The sequence below is a fragment of the Choloepus didactylus genome, chromosome 13, assembly GCF_015220235.1.
Source record: "Choloepus didactylus isolate mChoDid1 chromosome 13, mChoDid1.pri, whole genome shotgun sequence".
Taxonomy (NCBI): domain Eukaryota; kingdom Metazoa; phylum Chordata; class Mammalia; order Pilosa; family Megalonychidae; genus Choloepus; species Choloepus didactylus.
The window spans coordinates 13,101,188-13,126,551 of NC_051319.1; the positions used below are offsets into that span (position 1 = coordinate 13,101,188).

The 25,364-nt window shown below is 41.2% G+C and overlaps 1 protein-coding gene across 1 annotated transcript in view; it reads left to right on the plus strand.

Moving 5' to 3' along the window:
• The first annotated feature begins 768 nt into the window (after window positions 1–768).
• The window catches only part of PDE8B (phosphodiesterase 8B), a 348,197-nt gene continuing 323,601 nt past the window's right edge, over window positions 769–25,364 (plus strand). The window contains exon 1 of the mRNA XM_037801656.1: window positions 769–919. Coding sequence (XP_037657584.1) covers window positions 884–919 — 36 coding nt within the window. The 5' untranslated portion in view covers window positions 769–883. The remainder of the gene's footprint in view (window positions 920–25,364) is intronic.

The following is a 25,364-nucleotide window of genomic DNA, read 5'->3' on the forward strand; positions in this document are numbered from 1 at the left end:
GACCTGGTAATAATTACAAGATGCCAGGCTTATATCAGCTGAAACATTTAATTAGGTACAATTTATAACTTTTTGAAAGATTCTGAAAGTTTCACAGTGTCCGTTCGTACCTTGGAGTCCAGCTCCCTCAATAGGTGTGGATGGAAGTCAAGAAGGATAGCCACCCTTTGGCTTGGTCCACGTTTGCCTCACCTTTGTAAAAGTCTGCACAATTCAGATTGAGGAATATCCACCCCCAACACACACACACACACACACACACACACACACACACACACACACACACACACACGAGTGTTACTGAAGTGTTCATTTGAATACAAAGGCCCTCTTTTCTGATGAAGGATGATCTTTATTATAATGACTGTCTCTGACTTAAAAATCATCAAAGAAAAAAAGTGTTAAGCGATGTATAGATAAGTAATATATATAAATTTTAAAATTTGAATTGAAGGAAGCACGTAAATCTATCCTTCCGCGTTTTCTGGGGGGCAGAGGCACAAGGAGAGGAGAGTGAAGGGTGGACACAGTGAGGAGGATGCTCAGAGCCCGAGTCCCAAGAAAGGCGCCAGTCTCGGCGGCGACAGCGAGACTCAACTTTCCTTGGGGGGGCCGAGGAGCTTCTGCCGGGAATGGAGGAACACGCACGGCGCTAAGCCGACGCAAAGTCGGGGCTCCTCTCCCCAGGAGGGGCGCTAGGACCCAGGCATCGGCCGGCCTTTCGGACGCGTCTGGAGAGTGAAGGCGCAAAGAGGCTCCAGCTCGCCGTCAGAGTCTCTCGGAGCCTCCGGGACATCCACGTGGGCGCGGGGCCCCGGGTGTGGGGTGCACCGGCCCTGCCCCTTCTGAGCGGGGCTGCAGCGCAGGACCGCAGGCTGCCAGCATGGATCAGCGGCGCTGCTGGCCGAGTGGCCATCAGGTGAGTCCCCCCGTGCGGGGTCGACAAGTCCCAGGGGCACAGCGCCCAGCACCATTCGAGGGCCGCCCCCTCGCACCTGGGCACCCGGGCGCGCAGAGCGGTCCCCTATGGTCTCAGCCCCCTGGGACCCCTTCCAGACGTCCCGCTGCGAGGCAGATTTCTTTCTTTTCTTGCCCCCCAGCCCCCATCCCTCTTCCAGTTCTGCGTGTCCTGTTGCCCGGCTCCCATCTTCCTTCCCAGGCAGAAAGCACCTAGAGAATCTGGTGTTATCGTTTTATAATTCCGAATAACAGCCGCCCACAAACAGCAGCCCTTCGCGTTTGTATGGAGCTTCATAGCATTTGCTGCGCTTTCACTTGCAGTAACTCGGGCTATTGCTTCGTCGGGCCAGCTCGACTGGCTCCTGTTGCACCCGGCGTTTCCCACGCTCCTTCTATCTGCACGAGTCTTTGCGCGGCCGCGGTTTCCCTGCTTTCTTCCGCGTGCTTCCTGTGGCTGCGTAGTTGCCTCCCCTCCCGGGAAGCGAACCACCACCAGCGCGCTCGAGGGGTCAGGCTCAGGAAGCCCGGGTGCCCGCGCTCCAGCGCTCCAGACTCCTCGATCCTGGGGACCCACCCGCACTCAGCTCCCGGGGCAGAATTTGCTGGGCTGATAGACTGTGAGGATTAAACCACCAGCCTCATCCCAGGTGGGAAAAGATCTGTGGAGGCGAGGTGGGGGGCGGCAGTGGGTGAACAGGGGCGTTTGGGGAAGATGGAACATATATGCAAAGAAGGGTCTCTCGCCGTGGGTCGCCGGAAGTGTCCATGGGAACGGTCTGCGGTGTAGTGCGGGGGTGGGGGGAGACGCCTTGTTCTAGTGGGGAGTTGTACAGTTGGCCCCGCCACTCTGAACTGGGGGGCATGCTTCTGGGTGTGGGAGTGTCACTTGAAATGCACTTAGTTGCCAGGACCAAATAGACCTGGTGTCCAGGGCTGTTGAGGGTCTGAGGCTTGGACCAGCCTTTACAAACACTTGGCTTAGGGGTCTTGAATCTTCAGCAATCTCCTTTGTACCCTCAGGCCTAGCCGTGCCCATCCATTCTGCTTCTGACTCAGTCTGACATCAGTTTGCCCTCTACAGGTTGGCAGCCTCAGAAAAATGCCCGCGATAGGCAGGTTGATAGGACCACTTGTACGTGGGGATCTACCCCAGAGGTCTTTGCGGGCCACTGCGGGGCGGGGAGGGGGGCACCCTACCTGACAGTAACAGAAGCATCCCTCAGAACCTGAAGTTAAACTTAACAGGTAGTGCTGATGCTAACCCAGAAGAGAGACTTCCTCTAAACTTTGTGTTGGGAGATAATCAACAAAAACATTGACACGGGAACCCTGGGGGAGGTGCTGGGCAGAGGACCTGCCCTCTAGGATTTTATAATCTGCAAAGCTTTCATTGCCAGTTCTGCTAGGATTGCTCCTCTTACCTTGAACGAGCTATTTTAACACTGTAGAGGCTTGGTTTTCCAAGAAGCCAAAGGGGGAGATTGATAATTTGCCAGCACTGGAAGGAGGCATGGATTGGAAAGCAGGGGGGCTGGGTTTCAGCTCTGTGCCACTGATAAACTACGTTACTTTGGGCAAACCACACAGCCTGACTGGGCCTCAGCCTCTGCACTGCAAAAAGGAGTCTTTAATTCTTGGGTTCTCTCTGGCAGTAGTTTGCCAAGCTTAGACAGCCTGTGGCATGCTCACTAGTTCTTTGCCATCTTACTTGTGCTTGGTTGAAAGAGCATTTATAGGCTGGAGAGATATTGGGTTGGAACTGTGGGTGAATTAAATTTCACTCTAAGACCCACAGAAGTCTTTCAGGTTCCAGGTCTGTGGAACTGGTCTAATAAGCCTGACCAGTTTATTTAATACTTTGAATGCACTGGGAAGGACCTCAAATAGCAGGTCCTGTTTGAGTTCTGAGTGCAGCTATATCACTTTGGAAGGAAAAGTTCCTTTCTGTGCATTTGAAAGAGCTGGTCCTCACTATAACCTCCTGTTACAGGCCCTAGTAGAGGAGAATCCCCAAATTGACTTGAAGCCTCAAACATATTGCATGTCTCATGGAGTCTCCTCAGGTTATACCTGATTAAAAGAAACTATTTACCTGGTACTGAAGTTAATATTAACTTATCGGAAAAGCAGTTTATCACTTTGATAGTGAAATAATGAAATTGTCTCTATAAGCTACATTAAATATTAGAATGCCTAATATTGCTAGTGCTTATTGGGGTAAGCACTGCTTATGATGTAGCCCTGCTTTTTTTATTTAATTGCAGGAAGGAAAATAAGCTGTGTGACTTATGATGTTTTCTTTCCAGATAAATTTTTTTATACTTTATTTATCAAAAAATTAAAAAAAAACCAATTCACACAAAACAAAGGAATAAGAAAAACAATTAACCAAAAATAACTACATTGCTTCCAACATGTTCCTACCATACACCAAGAAAATTAACAAACCATAGTCATTCCTGAGCATTCCCATATCATTAAGATTACTCTCAATATCTTAACAGTTAGTTTTTTAAAGAGCTAAAAAAACAGAAGTAAAATCAACACAATCCACAAGAACCCCTGTTTCTTCAGGTTTTCAGAGACGGATATTACCATCATTACAATTTATTAAGCCAGGAATTGTGCTAAGCACTTTATGTACACCGTCTCATGTAATCCTAGCAGCACCTTCCGAAGAAGCTGTTATTATTTCTTTCAGTTTTACAGATGAGGGAACTGAAGCTTCTTGCCTGACATCATGTATCTGGTAGGTTCTGGCCCAGCTAGCTACGTTTATTTATAATGATCTGAGCAATATGCAAGGGAGGGAGAGCAAACATGCCTACAAAGTGGCAGGCACTTTACACACCTCAGTGCAGAGAGATCAATAAATTTTTTATGAGTAGTGAATTTCTTTTTTTTTCTATGTATGCTATCTCGCTTTTATCACTTAACAGTATGACTTGGGTATCCTTCCATGGACAGCAAGGAGATTGACCTCTGTCTTTTGTATTGTGTAGATTTGAGTGCAGATGGATGAACCATAATTTATGTAACCAGTTCCCTGTGAGTGGGCATTTGGATTATTTCTAATTATTTCTATTATTTTTACAATCACATAGTGTGCTACTACAATGGATCTTGTTATTTATATATTTCTCCAAACCTGTTCAGGTACTCCTGGTAGATCAATCTCTAGAGGTGGAATTGCTGTGGAATTACTATTTGATATGTATTTTTAAATGCATACTGCTAAGTTGCTCTCCCCAACAGAAATATAATTTCTGGTTTGGGGTCCAGTTCTTCCTTTACCATATTTTTAGATGGCTGGTAATTCGCTTAATCTGAATGGGTCTCAGGTGTATTATCTATAAAGTACAGGTAATAGGTCTTGTTGGTTGCCAAGGTCTTTACCAATTGTAAGATTGTGCACATCTGTGAAATTAGAGGTTCAACAAAGGTTATTGCTGATATTTCTTTTTTTTTTAATCTATAAAAATGGCAATTTATATGGTTTTACCTGATATCACAAGAACTCCTGAAATGTGACATCTGTTTTTGGGACCTTGGCTTTTCTGAGGTAAATTTTTGTGTGAGATGGGGGAAGGCTATGTTGCTGTCACCAAGTAACCCGAAACCTCAGTGGCTTAAAAAAAAAAAGACTTATTTCTCTCATATTACATATCCAGAGTAGGTTGGCGGATTGCCTTGCTCCACACAGTCACTCAAGGAGCCAGGCTGACCAAAGTTCTGCCATTTTGTATCTCTACTGTCTAAAACATGTAGTCTCCATGGCCCCATGGCAGAGGAACAGAGAGGCAGTGGAGAATTTCTTTTACTTACAGCCCGTGGGTCAGAACTAGCCATGTGCACCTCACCCCAGTGCATAGAGACCAAGGAATGTTGTCTTCCTATATCTCTAGAAAGCGGTAAATGGTGTGGGAAATATACAGCATTGTCTCTGCTCAATGGCGCATGCTGAGCGGTACTCACTGTTTTTATTTTAGGTGGCCAGCATGTTTCTGAAGCCTCATTATGGAGTTGTTTCTCCCTTCAAATCACATCCCTCTCTGCACCTCCCCTTCTCCACTGACTAACAAAAAGTATCATTGCCAGAAATTCAAAGGTGCCCAAAGTCACTCCTTCAACCATGCAACCTTTTATTAAAGGCATTGAATCTAACATGAGACTGGGTGACCATGTGTGCAAGATGGTTAAGAGCACAGACTCCCAAGCAGACTGCCTGGGTTCTAATCCCAGCTCCACCACTTGCCAACAGTGTCTCCTCATCTGTAAAACAGGAATAGTAAATACCTCATAGGGTTATTGTGCCAATTAAATGAGATAAAGTATACAAAGTGCTTGACACGAACTAGGGGGTCAAAAATGGTGATTATTGTTATTCACTTCAGAAGCTTATAGGCCCTTGCAGGCCCAGTGTGTAGCATCCCAGATGGTGCCCCAGGGTCACAGACAACAGGGAGACGCTGCTACATGAGCTCACCAGGGCTTCTATGGCACACCCAGGAGGCATGTATTCCTTAATATGACGGTATTTGCATCACCATTTTATAACTCCCAACAGCTTATACACATTCAAACCATAGAAAAGGAACACAAGAGACTAGCTCCTTAAAATAATTTAGCTCTATTACAGTTGAGGCAGCTAGGGTTGGCAGAGTTAAAGTGTTCCGGTTTGCTAATGCTGCCATTTGCAAAACACCAGAACTAGATTGGGTTTTATAAAGGGGGTTTATTTCATTGTAAAGTTATAGTCCTAAGGCCATAAAAGTGTCCAGACAAAGGCATCAACAATAGGCTACCTTCTTTGAAGAATACCAATGGCATCCGGAAAACCTGTTAGCTGGGAAGGCACATGGCTGGCATCTGCTCCAGTGTTCTGTTTCAAAATGGCTTTCTTCCAGGACGTTCCTCTGTAGGCATCTGGGGGTGTTCTCTTAGTTTCTCTGTGCCAGTTTGGATGTATTATGTCCCCCAGAAATAGCCATGTTCTTTAATGCAATCTTGTGGTGGCAGGCATATTAGTGTTGATTAGGTTGGAAACCTATTTGTTCAGTGTTTCCATGCAGATGTGACTCAATCAGCTGTGGGGGAGACCTTTCATTGGATTATTTCCATGAAGGTGTTGCCCCACCCATTCAGGGTGGGTCTTTATTGGATCACTGGAATACTTTATTTATTTATTTATTTATTTATTTATTTTTTTAAATCATCATTTTATTGAGATATATTCACATACCACGCAGTCATACAAAACAAATTGTACTTTCGATTGTTTACAGTACGATTACATAGTTGTACATTCATCACCTAAATCAGTCCCTGACACCTTCATTAGCACACACACAAAAATAACAAGAATAATAATTAGAGTGAAAAAGAGCAATTGAAGTAAAAAAGAACACTGGGTACCTTTGTCTGTTTGTTTGCTTCCCCTACTTTTCTACACATCCATCCATAAACTAGACAAAGTGGAGTTTGGTCCTTATGGCATTCCCAATCCCACTGTCACCCCTCATAAGCTACATTTTTATACAACTGTCTTCGAGATTCATGGGTTCTGGGTTGTAGTTTAATAGTTTCAGGTATCCACCACCAGCTACCCCAATTCTTTAGAACCTAATAAAGGTTGTCTAAAGTGTGCGTACGAGTGCCCACCAGAGTGATCTCTCGGCTCGTTTTGGAATCTCTCTGCCACTGAAGCTTATTTCATTTCCTTTCACATCCCCCTTTTGGTCAAGAAGATGTTCTCCATCCCACGATGCCGGGTCTACATTCCTCCCCGGGAGTCATATTCCACGTTGCCAGGGAGATTCACTTCCCTGGGTGTCTGATCCCACGTAGGGGGGAGGGCAGTGATTTCACCTTTCAAGTTGGCTTAGCCAGAGAGAGAGGGCCACATCTGAGCAACAAAGAGGCATTCAGGAGGAGACTCTTAGGCACAAATACAGGGAGGCCTAGCCTCTCCTTTGCAGCAACCGTCTTCCCAAGGGTAAAACTTATGGTAGAGGGCTCAACCCATCAAACCACCAGTCCCCTATGTCTGTGGTCATGTTAGCAACCATGGAGGTGGGGTAGGCGAATACCCCTGCATTCTCCACAGGCTCCTCAAGGGGGCACTACATCTTTTTTTTTTTTTTCCTTCTTTGTCTTTTTTCTTTTTTTTTTTTTTTTAACTTTCCCTTCTTTTTTAAATCAACTGTATGAAAAAAAAAGTTAAAAAGAAAACAAACATACAATAAAAGAACATTTCAAAGAGACCATAACAAGGGAGTAAGAAAAAGACAACTAACCTAAGATTAACTGCTTAACTTCCAACATGTTCCTACTTTACCCCAAGAAAGTTACATAATATAGCAACATTTCAGTGAACTTGTTCCTACTACGTCCATCAGAAATTAACAGACCATAGTCATTTCTGGGCATCCCCAGAACGTTAAATAGCTTATCTGTTCTTCTTGGATTATTGTTCCCCCTTCCTTAACTGCTCTCTACTGCTAGTTCCCCTACATTCTACATTATAAACCATTTGTTTTACATTTTTCAAAGTTCACATTAGTGGTAGCATATAATATTTCTCTTTTTGTGCCTGGCTTATTTCGCTCAGCATTATGTCTTCAAGGTTCATCCATGTTGTCATATGTTTCACCAGATCGTTCCTTCTTACTGCCGCGTAGTATTCCATCGTGTGTATATACCACATTTTATTTATCCACTCATCTGTTGAAGGACATTTGGGTTGTTTCCATCTCTTGGCAATTGTGAATAATGCTGCTATGAACATTGGCGTGCAGATATCTGTGTCACTGCTTTCCGATCTTCCGGGTATATACCGAGAAGTGCAATCGCTGGATCGAATGGTAGCTCTATATCTAGTTTTCTAAGGAACTGCCAGACTGACTTCCAGAGTGGCTGAACCATTATACAGTCCCACCAACAATGAATAAGAGTTCCAATTTCTCCACATTCCCTCCAGCATTTGTAGTTTCCTGTTTGTTTAATGGCAGCCATTCTAACCGGTGTTAGATGGTATCTCATTGTGGTCTTAATTTGCATCTCTCTAATAGCTAGTGAAGCTGAACATTTTTTCATGTGTTTCTTGGCCATTTGTATTTCCTCTTCAGAGAACTGTCTTTTCATATCTTTTGCCCATTTTATAATTGGGCTGTCTGTACTATTGTCATTGAGTTGTAGGATTTCTTTGTATATGCAAGATATCAGTCTTTTGTCAGATACATGGTTTCCAAAAATTTTTTCCCATTGAGTTGGCTGCCTCTTTACCTTTTTGAGAAATTCCTTTGAGGTGCAGAAACTTCTAAGCTTGAGGAGTTCCCATTTATCTATTTTCTCTTTTGTTGCTTGTGCTTTGGGTGTAAAGTCTAGGAAGTGGCCTCCTAATACAAGGTCTTGAAGATGTTTTCCTACATTATCTTCTAGGAGTTTTATGGTACTTTCTTTTATATTGAGATCTTTGGTCCATTTTGAGTTAATTTTTGTGTAGGGGGGTGAGGTAGGGGTCCTCTTTCATTCTTTTGGATATGGATATCCAACTCTCCCAGCCCCATTTGTTGAAAAGACCATTATGGCTCAGTTCGGTGACTTTGGGGGCCTTATCAAAGATCAGTCGGCCATAGGTCTGAGGGTCTATCTCTGAATTCTCAATTCGATTCCATTGATCTATATGTCTATCTTTGTGCCAGTACCATGCTGTTTTGGCAACTGTGGCTTTATAATAAGCTTCAAAGTCAGGGAGTGTAAGTCCTCCCACTTCGTTTTTCTCTTTTAGAGTGTCTTTAGCAATTCGAGGCATCTTCCCTTTCCAAATAAATTTGATAACTAGCTTTTCCAAGTCTGCAAAGTAGGTTGTTGGAATTTTGATTGGGATTGCATTGAATCTGTAGATGAGTTTGGGTAGAATTGACATCTTAATGACATTTAGCCTTCCTATCCATGAACATGGAATATTTTTCCATCTTTTAAGGTCCCCTTCTATTTCTTTTCGTAGAGTTATGTAGTTTTCTTTGTATAGGTCTTTTACATCTTTGGTTAAGTTGATTCCTAGGTACTTGATTTTTTTAGTTGCTATTGAAAATGGTATTTTTTTCTTGAGTGTCTCTTCAGTTTGTTCATTTCTAGCATATAGAAACATTACTGACTTATGTGCATTAATCTTGTATCCTGCTACTTTGCTAAATTTTTTTATTAGCTCTAGTAGGTGTATCGTTGATTTCTCAGGGTTTTCTAGATATAAGATCATATCATCTGCAAACAATGACAGTTTTACTTCTTCTTTTCCAATTTGGATGCCTTTTATTTCTTTGTCTTGCCGGATTGCCCTGGCTAGCACTTCCAGCACAATGTTGAATAACAGTGGTGACAGCGGGCATCCTTGTCTTGTTCCTGATCTTAGAGGGAAGGCTTTCAGTCTCTCACCATTGAGTACTATGCTGGCTGTGGGTTTTTCATATATGCTCTTTATCATGTTGAGGAAGTTTCCTTCAATTCCTACCTTTTGAAGTGTTTTTATCAAAAACGGATGTTGGATTTTGTCAAATGCTTTTTCAGCATCTATTGAGATGATCAATTGATTTTTCCCTTTCGAGTTTTTAATGTGTTGTAATACATTGATTGTTTTTCTTATGTTGAACCATCCTTGCATGCCTGGAATGAACCCCACTTGGTCATGGTGTATGATTTTTTTAATGTGTCTTTGGATTCGATTTGCAAGTATTTTGTTGAGGATTTTTGCATCTATATTCATTAGGGAGATTGGCCGGTAGTTTTCCTTTTTTGTAGCATCTTTGCCTGGTTTTGGTATTAGATTGATGTTAGCTTCATAAAATGAGTTAGGTAGTGTTCCATTTTTTTCAATGTTTTGAAAGAGTTTGAGTAAGATTGGTGTCAGTTCTTTCTGGAAAGTTTGGTAGAATTCCCCTGTGAAGCCATCTGGCCCTGGGCATTTATTTGTGGGAAGATTTTTGATGACTGATTGGATCTCTTTGCTTGTGATGGGTTGGTTGAGGTCTTCTATTTCTTCTCTGGTCATTCTAGGTTGTTCATATGTTTCCAGGAAATTGTCCATTTCTTCTACATTATCCAGTTTGTTGCCATACAGTTGTTCATAATATCCTCTTATAATTTTTTTAATTTCTTCAGGATCTGCAGTTATGTCACCTTTTTCATTCATTATTTTGTTTATATGGGTCTTCTCTCTTTTTGATTTTGTCAGTCTAGCTAGGGGCTTGTCAATCTTGTTGATCTTCTCAAAGAACCAACTTTTGGTGATATTTATCCTTTCTATTGTTTTTTTGTTCTCTATGTCATTTATTTCTGCTTTAATCCTTGTTATTTCTTTTCTTGTACTTGGTTTAGGATTGGTTTGCTGTTCATTTTCTAGCTTCTTCAGTTGATCCATTAGTTCTTTGATTTTGGCTCTTTCTTCCTTTTTAATATATGCGTTTAGTGCTATAAATTTCCCCCTTAGCACTGCTTTTGCTGCATCCCATAGGTTTTGGTATGTTGTGTTCTCATTTTCATTCGTCTCTATATATTTAGCAATTTCTCTTGCTATTTCTTCTTTAACCCACTGATTGTTTAGGAGTGTGTTGTTTAACCTCCAGGTATTTGTGAATTTTCTAAGTCTCTGATGGTTATTGACTTCTAATTGTATTCCATTGTGGTCAGAGAATGTGCTTTGAATAATTTCAATCTTTTTAAATTTATTGAGGCTTGTTTTATGTTCCAGCATATGATCTATTCTGGAGAAAGTTCCGTGAGCACTAGAAAAGTATGTGTATCCTGGTGATTTGGGATGTAATGTCCTGTAGATGTCTGTTAAATCTAATTCATTTATCAGATTGTTTAGGTTTTCAATTTCCTTATTGGTCTTCTGTCTGGTTGATCTATCTATAGGAGAGAGTGATGTGTTGAAGTCTCCCACAATTATTGTGGAAACATCAATTGCTTCCTTTAGTTTTGCCAATGTTTCTCTCATGTATTTTGTGGCACTTTGATTGGGTGCATAGACATTTACGATTGTTATTTCTTCTTGCTGAATTGCCCCTTTTATTAGTATGTAGTGGCCTTCTTTGTCTCTCAAAACATCCCTGCATTTAAAGTCTATTTTATCTGAGATTAATATTGCTACACCTGCTTTCTTTTGGCTGTAGCTTGCATGAAATATTTTTTTCCATCCTTTCACTTTCAGTTTCTTTGTGTCCCTGTGTCTAAGATGAGTCTCTTGTATGCAACATATTGATGGTTCATTTTTTTTGATCCATTCTGCGAATCTATATCTTTTAATTGGGGAGTTTAATCCATTTACATTCAACGTTAAAACCGTGAAGGCATTTCTTGAATCGGCCATCTTATCCTTTGGATTATGTTTGCCATATTTTTCCCTCTCTCTATTAATATCCTTTATTGTACCCATACCGAATCTCTTTAGTACTGAACCTTTCTCCAGGTCTCTCTGTCCTGTCTTTGTTTCTCTGTCTGTAGGGCTCCCTTTAGTATCTCCAGTAGGGCAGGTCTCTTGTTAGCAAATTCTCTCAGCATTTCTTTGTCTGTGAAAAATTTAAGCTCTCCCTCAAATTTGAAGGAGAGCTTTGCTGGATAAAGTATTCTTGGCTGGAAATTTTTCTCACTCAGAATTTTAAATATATCTTGCCACTGCCTTCTCACCTCCATGGTGGCTGCTGAGTAGTCACTACTTAGTCTTATGCTGTTTCCTTTGTATGTGGTGAATTGCTTTTCTCTTGCTGCTTTCAGAACTTGCTCCTTCTCTTCTGTGTTTGACAGTGTGATCAGTATATGTCTCGGAGTGGGTTTTTTTGGATTTATTCTATTTGGAGTTCGCTGAGCATTTATGATTTGTGTATTTATGTTGTTTAGAAGATTTGGGAAGTTTTCCCCAACAATTTCTTTGAATACTCTTCCTAGACCTTTACCCTTTTCTTCCCCTTCTGGGACACCAATGAGTCTTATATTCAGACGTTTCATATTATCTATCATATCCCTGAGGTCCATTTCGAGTTTTTCAATTTTTTTCCCCATTCTTTCTTTTATGCTTTCATTTTCCATTCTGTCATCTTCCAGGTCACTGATTCGTTGTTCAACTTCCTCTAGTCTTGTACTATGAGTGTCCAGAATCTTTTTAATTTGGTCAACAGTTTCTTTAATTTCCATAAGATCATCTATTTTTTTATTTAGTCTTGCAATGTCTTCTTTATGCTCTTCTAGGGTCTTCTTGATCTCCTTTGTATCCTGTACTGTGGTCTCATTGTTCATCTTTAGTTCTTTGAGTAGCTGCTCTAGGTGCTGTGTCTCTTCTGGTCTTTTGATTTGGGTGCTTGGGCTTGGGTTATCCATATCGTCTGGTTTTTTCATATGCTTTATAATTTTCTGTTGTTTTTGGCCTCTTGACATTTGCTGAACTTGATAGGGTTCTTTTAGTATTTGTAGACCAATTGAAGTCCTTATCTCTAATTTATCAGATCTACAGCTTCGTGGAGTACACTTTCTCTAACTAACCAGCAGGTGGCGTCCACAAGCCACCTGTTCTCCACAAGCCAGTTCTCCCCTGCTTAGCCTTTTTGTGGTGGCAGGCATATTAGTGTTGATTAGGTTGGAAACCTATTTGTTCAGTGTTTCCTTGCAGATGTGACTCAATCAGCTGTGGGGGAGACCTTTCATTGGATTATTTCCATGAAGGTGTTGCCCCACCCATTCAGGGTGGGTCTTTATTGGATCACTGGAATACTTTAAAAAGAGCCACACAGGCCCAGATGCAGAGCAACTAAGGGCGACATTTTGGAGAGGAGCTGCAGCTGAGAGACACATTTTGAAGATGGCTTTTGGAAGCTGACACTGACATTTTGGAAAATGCTATTTTGAAACACAACCTGGGAGCAAGCAGATGTCAGCCACGTGCCTTCCCTGCTAACAGGTTTTCTGGACGCTATCGGCCATCCTCCAGGGAAGGTACCCAATTGTTGATGCCTCACCTTGGACACTTTATGGCCTTAAGACTATAACTGTGTAACCAAATAAACCCCCTTGATAAAAGCCAATCCATTTCTGGTATTTTTCATTATGGCAGCATTGGCAAACCAGAACATTCTCGCAGGCAAACTCTGGACTAACAAAAGTCTACTTTCAATGGCCGTCTCCGAAATGACTCTTTGCTGCAGCAACTCTGAAGTCCTTCTGTTTCTGAGCTTTTATAGGGCTCCAGTAATTAAACCAACACCCAAGCCACACCTCCATGGAAACAATCCCATCAACAGGTCACACCCTAATCAAAGGTGTTACTAGTTACATCTCCATGGAAACAATCAAAAGTTTCCAGCCTAATCAACACTAATAAGTCTGCTTCCACAAGATTGCATTAAAGAACATGGTGTTTTGGGGGACATGATACATCCAAACTGGCACATAAAGTGATTTGGGAAAACAGCACTCCAGTTTTTCTGAGATGCATTCTCTCTTCCCTCCCTCATTTTGGTGACCCTGAAATTAGTCTGTGTCTTGAAGTCAATGGCACATTTGAGTTAGGGAGTAATGCAGGCCTGGAACCTTTTCCCACAGACCTAGGCCTGCCTGAGAAGATGCCCACAGACTTGCCTTCTCACAGCATCTTTTCCTTGGAAATATAAGGAGTTAAGGTAAATGTGGGTTGCTGTATACCTGGGGTAGATGCTTTGTCTTAATTACTGTGAACCCCTTATCTGTGGGACTACAGCTGGCCTGTGAGGACTTTCAGTTGTCATGTAGACCTCAGGCCTGTGTGGCTGGAGCAAAGGAAAAGAAAAGACCAGTAGGAAGCCAAGGCAGTGGCCTGTCTGGGCCAGGGGCAACCACACACCTCATCCCTGACAACTGCCTGCCTCTCCTATGAGACAGCAGACATTGTGCATAGTGTATTTCCTGTCCTGGGCCCCATTGTAAAGGTAAGTAAGTGCAGTGTTGGAATAGAGCTGATTGTGTCCTGTGAGTTGGATTACCCATCTAAATCTGAGACTGCTGGAGGTAGGGCAGCATCTCATAAATTGCTGCAAGCCAGGCAGTGGTTGCGATACAGTCATGTAGTTGTCATTGCCTGTGCCTGCGCATTTACTGTTACTGTTTCGGTCAAGGTAAGTGCATGGCTGATACTACATGCATTGAGTTTAATTGCTTCCAAAGAGTTACACTGTGATTTGCCATTGAAAAGAAAAAGTATATCGTTTTCATGGAGCATCAAGGAAATACAGCTTGGGATATAAATTTGATATTGATGAAGCAAATATTTGTCATCAGGGGAATGAAGCAATTTCACTTTTGTTTGTTTACAAAGTATCAGCCAAGTGCTTTTTTTTTTTCTTTTTTTTTTTAAATTTTATTTTGAAGTAAGTTCAAAGTTATAGGAACAGTTGCAAAAACAATACAAACCCCATACATAGAACTCCAGCATTCCCTGACCCCCCTCCCCCGATACCCTGATCCACTAACTTGAACATGCTGTCACACCACTATTTCTTTCCCTCTCTCCCTCCCATCTATCATCCATCATCTATTGCTCTGTCTTCTGAACATATGAGAGCTAGCTGCACACATCCTTGAACAAACACTATAATTCACATATACAATTCCCATGAACAAGAACATTCTTTTATGCAATTCCATTAAGTGCAGCTAAGGAGTACAAGAGATTCAACAATGATACAAAGCTTACATTCTATATTTCCTTTTCCTTATGTCTCAACTGTGTCCCTTTGAGCCTCCTGTCATCCATCCTCAGATCCCATCCAGGGTCATACTTGGCATTCAATTGTCAACTATTTAGACTTTCTTTTTTTTTTTTTTTTTCCCCTCAATTGAGGAAACATATATATAGCCTAAATCTTCCCATTCCACCCCCTCCCTAGCCTTCCATTAGTGGGATTAATCACATTTAGAATGTTGTAATGCTACACCTTCCCACCATCCATTACTAGAAATTTCCCCTCACCCCAAACAGCAACCCTATACTCATTTCTTAACTCCCCATTGCCCCTTCCCCCATTTTTCTTAACCCATACTCTACTTTTCATCTCTATGGTCATATTCTCTGATAATTTCTTTGTGTTTACTGTGGGGCTTAAAATTAAACTTTTAAATCCATAACAATCTTGTTTTTCTTTGATACCAGCTTAATTTCAATAGGACACATAAACTATGTACCTATACTCCTCCATTCCCCCACCTTTATATAGTTCTTGTCAAAAGTTACATATTTTACATTGAGTTCAAAACCATTGATTTGTCATTAGAGTTTGTGTATTTTGTATCATGTAGGAAGTTAAATAGTGGAGTTACAATTCAAAAATTATTGACTTCTATTTGTATTCCATTGTGGTCAGAGATTGTGCTTTGAATATGTTCAATTGTTTTTTTGTTTGTTTTTTTTAATTTATTGAGGCTTGTTTTATGTCCCAGTATATGGTCCATCCTGGAGAAAGATCTGTGATCACTAGAGAAAAATGAGTGTCCTTGTGATTTGGGATGTAAGGTTCTATATATGTCTGTTAAAATTCTCTATATCTCTTTCTCCTTTCTTTGTTTCTGTGTTGGTAGGGCTCCCTTTAGTATCTGAAGTAGGGCAGGTCTTTTATTGGCAAACTCTCTCAGCATTTGGTTGTCTGTGAAAAATTTAAGCTCTTCCTCAAATTTGAAGGAGAGTTTTGCTGGATAAAGTATTCTTGGTTGGAAATTTTTCTCTCTCAGAGTTTTGAATATGTCAAGCCACTGCCTTCTCACCTCCATGGTGGCCGCTGAGTAGTCACTACTTAGTCTTATGTTGTTTTCTTTGTATGTGGTGAATTGCTTTTCTCTTGCTGCTTTCAGAACTTGCTCCTTCTCTTCAGTATTTGAGAGTCTGATCAGAATATGTCTTGGAGTGGGTTTATTTGGATTTATTCTATTTGGAGTTCGCTGGGCATTTATGCTTTGTGTATTTATATTGTGTAGAAGGTTTGGGAAGTTTTCCCCAACAATTTCTTTGAATATTCTTTCTAGACCTTTACCCTTCTCTTCCCCTTCTGGGACACCAACAAGTCTTAAATTTGGATGTTTTATTTTATCTGTCATATCCCTGAGATCCTTTTCAATTTTTTTGATTTTTTTCTCCATTCTTTCTTTTGTTCTTTCATTTTCTGTTCTGTGGACCTCTAGGACACTGAGTCGTTGTTCAACTTCCTCTAATCTTGTATTACGAGTATCCAGAGTCTTTTTAATTTGGCCAACAATTTCTTTTATTTCCATAAGATCTTTTTTTAATTTAATCTTGCAATTTCTTCTTTATTCTCTTCTAGAGTCTTCTTTAAGTCCCTTTTATCCTGTTCCTTGGTCTTCTTCATGTCTTTTATATCCTGTGCCATGTTTTCATTCCTCGATTGTGATTGTTTGATTAATTGCACCAAGTACTGTGTCTCTTCTGATATTTTGATTTGGGTGTTTGGGATCAGGTTCTCCATATCTTCTGGTTTTATCATATGCATTAAGATTTTCTGTTGTTTTTGGCCTCTTGGCATTTGCTTTGCTTGATAGGGTTCTTTCAAGTTGTAAAAAAAATACCAATCTAATTTTTCAGACATACAAGTTGGTGGCGTACACTTTCTCCGACTAACCAGCAGATGGTGTCTGCGAGTCACCTATACCCCTCAAGTCAGTTCTCCCCAACTCTGTCTCTGTGGTGTGTGGGGAAATGATTTTTGTGGGGTTCAGTTGGTGAACTCAGTTTGGGTTTGTTGTTGTAGCCGTCCACCCTGAACGTGGTGCGTGTGTCTGGGTAGTCAGGGAGGCAGGGCTGCTTTAATATTCAAACCTCCCAGGTGTTCCCAGAGATTCAAGGCTGTTGCAAGAGTCTAAGCCTTCATTTCAGTTTTGCCCCAGCTTTTCTCTGTTGTTGACCCACAAACCACTGGCATTGACGTAGTGTCCCTGTGTTTTCCGAGCGGGCCCCCCTTCTCAGCTGTGATCTTCCAGGACCTCTGCTGAGGGAAGGCTGTGCTACGTTACTAGTGCACGTCGTCCCTCAAGGGAAGCCCTGGGCCGCCGGGCCATGCAGGGGCGCTCGCCTGATGCAAAGATTAGCCTATAATTCTTGACTGGTGTAAGTTCTGAATGAAAGGCAGGTAGTAGAGCTGGGCCCCACCCCTTTCCTCTTAGAGAAGATAGATGCCCTAGGCGGGGATCGTTAGCATTTCAATGTTCTCTCTCTGCCTGTGCCACACCCTTGTCTGGGTCACAGAGCTGGGAACTAAAAATGGCTGAGGCTTTCTCCACTGAGTTGTAAAAGGAACAGAGCTAGTCCGAGGTGATCCTCCAGCTTTCCAAGGTCAGTCATCACCCAAAGCCTCTGTCTACTTGTTGGGGATTCGTACCTCGTAGTGAGCAGTTCACACTTGCTAATTAAAACCCCAGTTGGAGCTCAGCTGAGCTATATTCATTTGCTGGGAGAGAGCTTCTCTCTGGCACCACGAGGCTTTGTAACTCCGGCTGTGGGGGAGGGGGCTCCCGATTTGGATCTGCAGTTTTTACTTACAGATTTTATGCTGTGACCTTGGGCATTCCTCCCAATTCAGTTTGGTGTATGATGAGTGGATGGTCACGTCTGTCCCCCTGCAGTTATTCTGGATTATTTACTAGTTGTTTCTGGTTTTTTCAGTTGTTCCAGGGGGACTACTTAGCTTCCACTCCTCTCTATGCCGCCATCTTAGATCCTCGCTCAGCAAGTGCTTTTAAGAAAGAAAAGAGGTCCACGAGTAGATAAAGCTAGATTTATGTTTTGTTATTGAGATATGTGCAAAAGGATTACCTATCACATTGCAAGTGGCTACTCTGAAGGCAGGAAAAATTGCCTAATCCCTCTCAGGCAAAACAGTGAGAGAGGCTAGTGGGACCAATTCTTGTATCATGTAGGACTGTCATTAGGGCATTTTGTCATAGGTTAATGGCTAGCATCTTTTTTTTCTGAGTACTACATACATAAAGTAATGGTATTTCATATAATCCGTGGTGACTTAAATTGATGAAATGTGGCACAAGTGGGAAAGAGGGGCCTGGAACCCAGGACTTCCGTCTCTCAAGCAGTTCATCTTCCCTTACTTACACCAAGGCCCACATTCTCTGACTCTGGTGTTGTGTGACCACCCCAGCTTCAGACTAGTGACATAGGTTACTTGCAAGACCCAAGGAGTGAGTCCCTTCTTGGGAATGAGGCACCTGGGTGCAGAATTTAAGCATCCACTTAAATACAGGGTTGGCATCCTGGAGTGAGTGCCCCCTTAAATTTTGCACACTAGACAGCTTGCTTGCCATATCTAGTCCCAGTCCCAGTTTTGATTTTCCCTAGAAAATTAAGACTATTCAACTGAGGCATAAATGGATGAAAAAGCAACCATCTAACCCCTGTGGCCAGCCCAAATTCTCCCTTGTAAATATTACCCCTCCAGAGTGAGATGTGTGGAGGGCATTACAAAGAAAGTGGTTGAGATATTACTAAGAAAGCAAGTCACCTAATAAATGTATTAAAACTCTATAAATTATTGTTGTTTTTTTTTATCATTGTACACATTAGAAGGCCATGGCTAATTAAACGATAGGAAAATGACTCCCCTGAATTTTTAGGATCTGTCTTCTAGTTCCATTTTGTATTTCTTTTTAAGAAAATTGAAGACAATCCTTGTTGTGATGGAGTGGAATACAAAGAGGAAAATCAACTTCCTCAGGGAATTTTTATCAAATCCTGTCTGTTTTGAAAACTGCACAAAAGATCCTAACCTAAGAGCACTTTAGAAAGTTGAGAAGTTCTAGATCCTGCTCTAGCCGGTGATAGAATAATATTAAGAAAATTGAGATAAATAATGCCAATAAAGAGTTTGCTATGAGCATCTTTGTCCAATAGCCCACTAAACCACATTTCTGCTTGCAGAGCTTCAGTTTGCAATGATCCTTTTCATGTCTTGAAGAGGAAAAACTCAGTTTTTTTCCAGATAGCATTTGCAGAGGTACAGTGACCACTGATGTATTTTCACCATCTGTCTTTCATTGAGTAGGTCTTCCCGTTTAAGGAAGGGCATTTTAGATCTTTTAATATGACATGTGTGCTGGGAATTCTCAATGTGCTATCACTCTTTAGGATGACATGTGGGAATAACATGTCAGTAAGTTCATAGCTTATCCAGGGATCTCTGCAACAACAGAAAAGATCCTCTGTTTAAGATCACTGCACAACAGGAAAATAAGCAGGAGGGTGGGGGCGAGAGAAGATGGTGGAGCGCGAAGGGAAGGCTGCTTGGAGGAAGGAAAAAGCAGTGCGTCCCAACCCTTTCTGCATCACAGCACACATATGGCCACTACAGTCGGTGGACAATGCTCTGTGTCTGCCCCAGGTCTTACATGGGTGGCTGGAGGGCTAGGGGAATCAGCCAATATCTTGTCACTTCTGTACAAGTTATTGAGGTTGCTCTGGTGTAAAGAGTAACTCAGGAGGAGTGGGGTTGGCCTCCTGCCTCAGTCACCCAGTTGGCCTCTGGCCTTGGCCTTCTGTCCCTTCCCCAAGCCCTGCCTTTAGGGGGATTTGCTCAGTCTGCAGGTTCTTCTCTGCTCCTGTCTGCATGTGAGATCTGGAGGTTAGTGAGAGCTGTGAGCAGCAGAAGAGGATGAAGGCAGCCAAGAATAGTCACCTCTCCCCTCTGGCTTCCCTCTGTAGAAGGAGCAGGTTTCCATTATTCATGCAACAAGTAATTGCTGAGCATCTAACATGGACCAGACAGACAAAGTTCCTCTGCTCTTGGAGCTTACCTTCTAGTGTAAGGAGGGAGGGAGAGAGGAAAGAAGGATGTTGGATAGAGTTGGATAGCTCTTGAGAGAAAGATAAAGCATGGAAGTGTGTTAAGGACTCCAACAGATGGAGTAGGGGATGTTGCTATATTAAATAGGATGGTCAGAGAGGGCCTCTTTGATAAGTTGGCATTTGAGCTGAAGCCCAAAGAAAAACAGGAGTGAACCATATGACAGTTAGGGGAAGAGCATTCTAGCAGGGGGAGTAGCAGGTGCAAAGGCCCTGAAGCAGGATCCTGCCTGTGTGTTCACACTGCAGCAAGGAGGCCAGTGTGGCAGAAGAGAGAGAACAAACAGAGGGCGGCAGGAGCTGAGATCAGAGAGGACACGGAGGACCAGAGTATTTAGGGCCTTGTTGGCTACTGTATAGACTGAGCCAGATGGGGAGTTATTGGAGGGTTTAGAAAAGAGGAGTGAAGGGATCTGACTTAAGTCGTAGCAGGACACTCTGGCTGCTATGTTGAGAATACCTAAGGGGAGCCTGGGTGAAGCTAGAAGACCTGCTAGGAGGCCATTGCAATAACCCAGGCAAGAGATAATGGTGGCTTAGACTAGGATGGTAGCAGTGAAGATGAAAAATGGTCAGATTCTGAAAATATTTTGAAGATGGAGTCAACAGGATTTGCAGACCGATGGGACATGGGCTGAGACAGTCTTTAGGATGACATTAGGGTATCTCTAAGGTCCCTTCCTGCAGTAACACAAATTTGTGTCATCATCTGTTGGTTGGACTTGCCACCAGGCCCCTGTCCTTTGCTCATTTACTCCTGGATTCTTCTCCATGAGTTGACTTTGATGAACTGGGTGGATTTCAGGGGTGACCAGGTCTGGCCTGGTTCTTGAATCCTCCTGTGCTCTTTGCTTTCCCTGGAAGTGAAAATCATCAGGGGAGCTCTGAGGCCAGCTCTTGAATATAATAGCACCTCTTCTCCACATACCATGGTCGAAATCAAGGCCCAACTCCTCCTGGAAGTCTTTTTTCATAACCAACCTTTGAGTGCCCCTAAGATAGCTTTAAGGAGTAGAGGGGATTTGCTAGCTGAAAATTATTGCTCTAAATAAATGAACCGTCATCAGTGGAACAATGAGGACCAATGGAATCATTGGTGCAGGAATTTACCTGATAAATGAGATAGTAGCATTTCTTGCTACTCCTGCCGACTTTTTACTTGAAAAAATTCATACGTACAGAAAAGTTGAAAGAATGCTTCATTGAACATCTGTATAGCCTCTACCCAGATTCCTTTCTCTGGACTCCACTTTTCCTGCTAGCTCCCGCCCACTTCTCAGCTTTGCTTGTAATAATCTCTTTGAAAAATAGTTATTTATGCTTGCTGTCTCTAACTCCTCTTTCCCCTGTCTCTCTTTAACTCACCAAAGTCAGGCTTTTTCTCACCACTGCACAGAAACTGCTCTTGCCAGGCTCCATGACCTCCACGTTGCTAAACTTGCTGGTTCTCCCAATCCTCACCTTACTTGACTTATCAGGAGCATTTGACACAATTGATCACTTCCTCCTTCTTGACACATTTTTCACATGGCTTCTGGGATTTCACACTCTTCCCCGTAGAGAGGTGCATGGGCAGGCCTACTGTTGTGTCACAGGAGCGAAGGCAAAGTATTTGAGTATAGATACAGGCAGGATCATAGATTTAGTGGTGGGGGATGAGGAAGTTCTCTCCTGGTTGCTGTTATTTTCCCAGTAGAAAAGAAGCATTACAGAGAAGGTGGTAAAAGGAAAGTGATTTTTGTTTGTTTCTAAGTTGGGATAAATAGAACTGTATTTGCGTGTTGTTAACAATGATCAGTAAAGAGGGGGAGGCGAGTGAGGGAGAGTAGGGTTTGGAAGAGATATGAAGGGATTGGATTAAGATAGGAGTGCAGATTATTCATTTATTGAAACAAGTGGCAAGGCGGAGTATGTGGATGCGGGTGCTAGTGGGAGTGGAAGTCTGTGGAAGTTAGCTTATGATTGCTTTCAAAACAAATAAACTGAAGAAGTATTCATTCTTATCCTCAATATATTCTTTGGTCTACAAAGAGAGATAAAAAGAGAAAGAAGGAGAGAGAGATGTGGGCCACAACCTGTGGTTAGGATTAGATGCCAGTGACAAATGACGCTCAATGGGAAACCAGGAGAAAGCAGTCCTTCCACTAAAATCTGATCTGACACATGACTGGGATGAGATGGAGGTGCACCATCGTCTTCCTTTCACTTGCCCCTGACAGTGTCTGTCTGGTATCAATGATTGCCTTTACGGGCCCCAAAGTCATCTTCCCATCTTCGCTTTGGGTCTAATGTGAACTGGTTGTCTGATCTGCTGGCCAAGGCCTTCTGAGGAATTAAAACAACTGTTAGTCCCTCAGCACTTATTGTAGAAAAAACTGACTGGCTAAAGGAAATTAGGCCCAAGAATAATATCATTAGTAAGGGATGATAAGTTTGTCATCATCTTGTCTTGGTGCTAGGGTAAATGCTGCAAGTTTTTAAAAAAATAAACTCTATTGAGATGTACTTTATATACAATGAACATTCTACTTTAGTTTGATGAGTTTTGTTAAAGATACATGCAATCACGTATCACCCATGTAATCACCACCACCATCTAGATACAGAACAAGTCTAACACTTTGTCCCTTTGCCACTTGCCCGTCAACACCCAGCCCCTGCCACAGGCACGAGATAGCCACTGACCCTCTTTCTATTCTGGTAGATGAGTCCAGTGACTAATGTATATGTAGCCTTTTGTGTCTGTCTTCCTTCACCCAGGATGGTGATTTTGAGTTTCATCTATGCTTCCGTGTATATCAGTAGTTTGTTTTTTTTTATCATTGATTAGTATTCCCTTGTATGGAGGCACTACAATTCGCTTATTTATTCACCTGCTAATGACCATTTTGGTTGTTTGAGGTTTTGGTTATTATGAAAGAAGCTGCTTTTGATCATATATGGACAGTCCTTTGGACATATATTTTCATGTCTCTTGGGCAAGTACCTAGAAGTGAAACTGCAGGGTTGTGTGACAGGTATGTGATTAGTTAATAAGACACTGCCAGACTGTGTTGCAAAACTGGTGATGCCAATTTACATCCCATCAGCATTTTTGAGGGTTCCAGTTGTTCCACATCCATATTAGTACTTCGTATTGTTAGTCTTTTACATTTTAGCCATTCTAGTGGATATGTAGCGATATCTCATTGTGGTTTTATTTGCATTTCACTAATGACTAATGACTCTGAACATTTTTTCATGTGCTTATTGGCCATGTTTATGTCTTGTGTTGTGAAGTGTCTTTTCAAATATTTGCCCAATTTTTAATTGGGTAGTGTGTCTTTGGTTGTTCAATTATAAGATTTCTTTATGTATTTTAGATACAAGTCTTTGGATATATAATATTTATCCCAGTCTGTGGTTTACCTTTTATTTTCTTGAAAGTGACTTTAAAAGAGCAGACTTTTAAAATTTTGATAAATTCCAGTTTATCACATTTTTTCTTGTATGGTTCATGCCTTTTACATTCTTTTTAAGATATCTTTGCCTGCTTGAATATTGCAAAGATTTTCCCCTATCTTTACTATTAGAAGTAATAGTAAATACTTCTTTTTAGTTTTACTTTCTCTAAGTATATTACCATTTAAGTTAATATTTCTGCATAGTGCAAGATTTGAAATTTTTGTTTGCTTAGTTGTTGGTTTGTTTTGCATGTGGAAATCCATTTTACCACCACTTGTTGAAAAGACTATCCTTTCCTCATTAAATTACCTTGGCACTTTCATTGAAAATTAATTGACCCTATATACATGGGTCATACCATTCTGTTCCATTATCTATTTGTCTGTCCTTTTGCCAAAACCACCCTGTCTTGATTACAGTGGATTTATATTAAATCTTGAAATCAGGTAGTGTTTGTCTTCCAACTTTGTTCTTCTTTTTCAAAATTCATTTGGCTGTTCTCTATCCTTTGCATTTCTATGTAAATTTTAGAATCAGTTTGTCAATTTCTACTCCCCACCTCCAAAACAAAACAAAAAAATCCTCCTGGGGTTTTGCTTGGGATTGTAGTGAATCTATAGATCAATTTAGGGAAAATTGATATCTCATCAATATTAAGTCTTTTGATAAAAAATATTGTATATCTCTACTTAAGACTTTCTTTTAGCAGTGTTTTGTTGCTTTCAGTTTTGAAGTCTACAGATAAATTGTTATGCTTTTTAATACCATTGTAAACAGTATTTTTGATTTCAATTTCCAATTATTCATCACTAATATATAGAATACGATTGATTTTTGTATACTGACCTAGTATTCTGTGACTTTGCTAACCTCACTTACCAATTGTGGAAGTTTTTTTTTTTTTTTTTGTAGCTTCTTTATGCACAAGTATCTTGGCTATGAATTAAAAAGTTTTACTTTTTTCCTTTACATTTTAATTTCTCTTTGTTGCTTTTTTTTATTGGTGAGAACCTCCACGATAGATATGGTGGTGGTGAACACCCATGCCTTCTTCCTGATCTCATGGAAAAACATTCTGCCTTTCACTTTTAAATATGATTCTTGCTGTATATTTTTCACTGATGCTATTTATCAGGTTGAAGGAGTCCCTTCTACTACTGATTTTTTGAGAGTTGTTATCATAAATAGGTGTTGAATTTGTCAAATGCTTTTCCTGAATCTATTGAGGTGCTGATACGTTTTTTCCTTTATTCTGTTAAACTGGTGACTTACATTGATTGCTTTTTAAATTGTGGTAAAATACACATAATTGACACTGTCAGGTATACCTATATACACATTATGGGAGTCCCAGAAGGAGAAGAAAGAGAGAAAGGGGCAGAGAGAATATTCAAAGAAATAATGGCTGTAACTCCCTGAATTTGACAAAAGGCATGAATATACATATCCAAAATATTCAATGAACTCCAGATAGGAGAAACTCAAATAGACCTACACTGTGGCATATTATAAGCAAACTGTTGAATGCCAAAGATAAAGAGAGAATTCTGAAAGCTATAGGAGAGAAGCAACATGTCATGTACCAGGGGTCCTCAATAAGATTAAGTACTGATTTCTTATCAAAAACCCTGGAGGCAGGAAGACAGTAGGATGATCTATTTAAAGTGCTGAAAGCAAAAAATTGCCAACTAAGAATTCTATATCCAGCAAAACTGTCTTTCAAAAATGAGGGAGATATTAAGATATTACCAGATTAACAAAAGCTGAGAGGGTTTGTTACTACTAGACTGGTCCTACAGGAGATACCGAAGAGAATTTTGCAGGATGAAAGGAAAGAACAATAGACAATAAATCAAAGCCACATAAAGAAATAAAGATTTCTTGTGAGGATAATGACATGGGTAAATAGAAATGCTGGTAGTATTGGATTTTTGGTTTGTAACTCTAGTTTTTACTTCCTATAGGATCTAAAATGCAAATGCATAAAATAATGAGAAATCAGTGGTTTGGAACTTATAATATACAAACATGTAATTTGTGACAAGAACTGCATAATATAGATGGGGGATTAGAGGGGGATAGG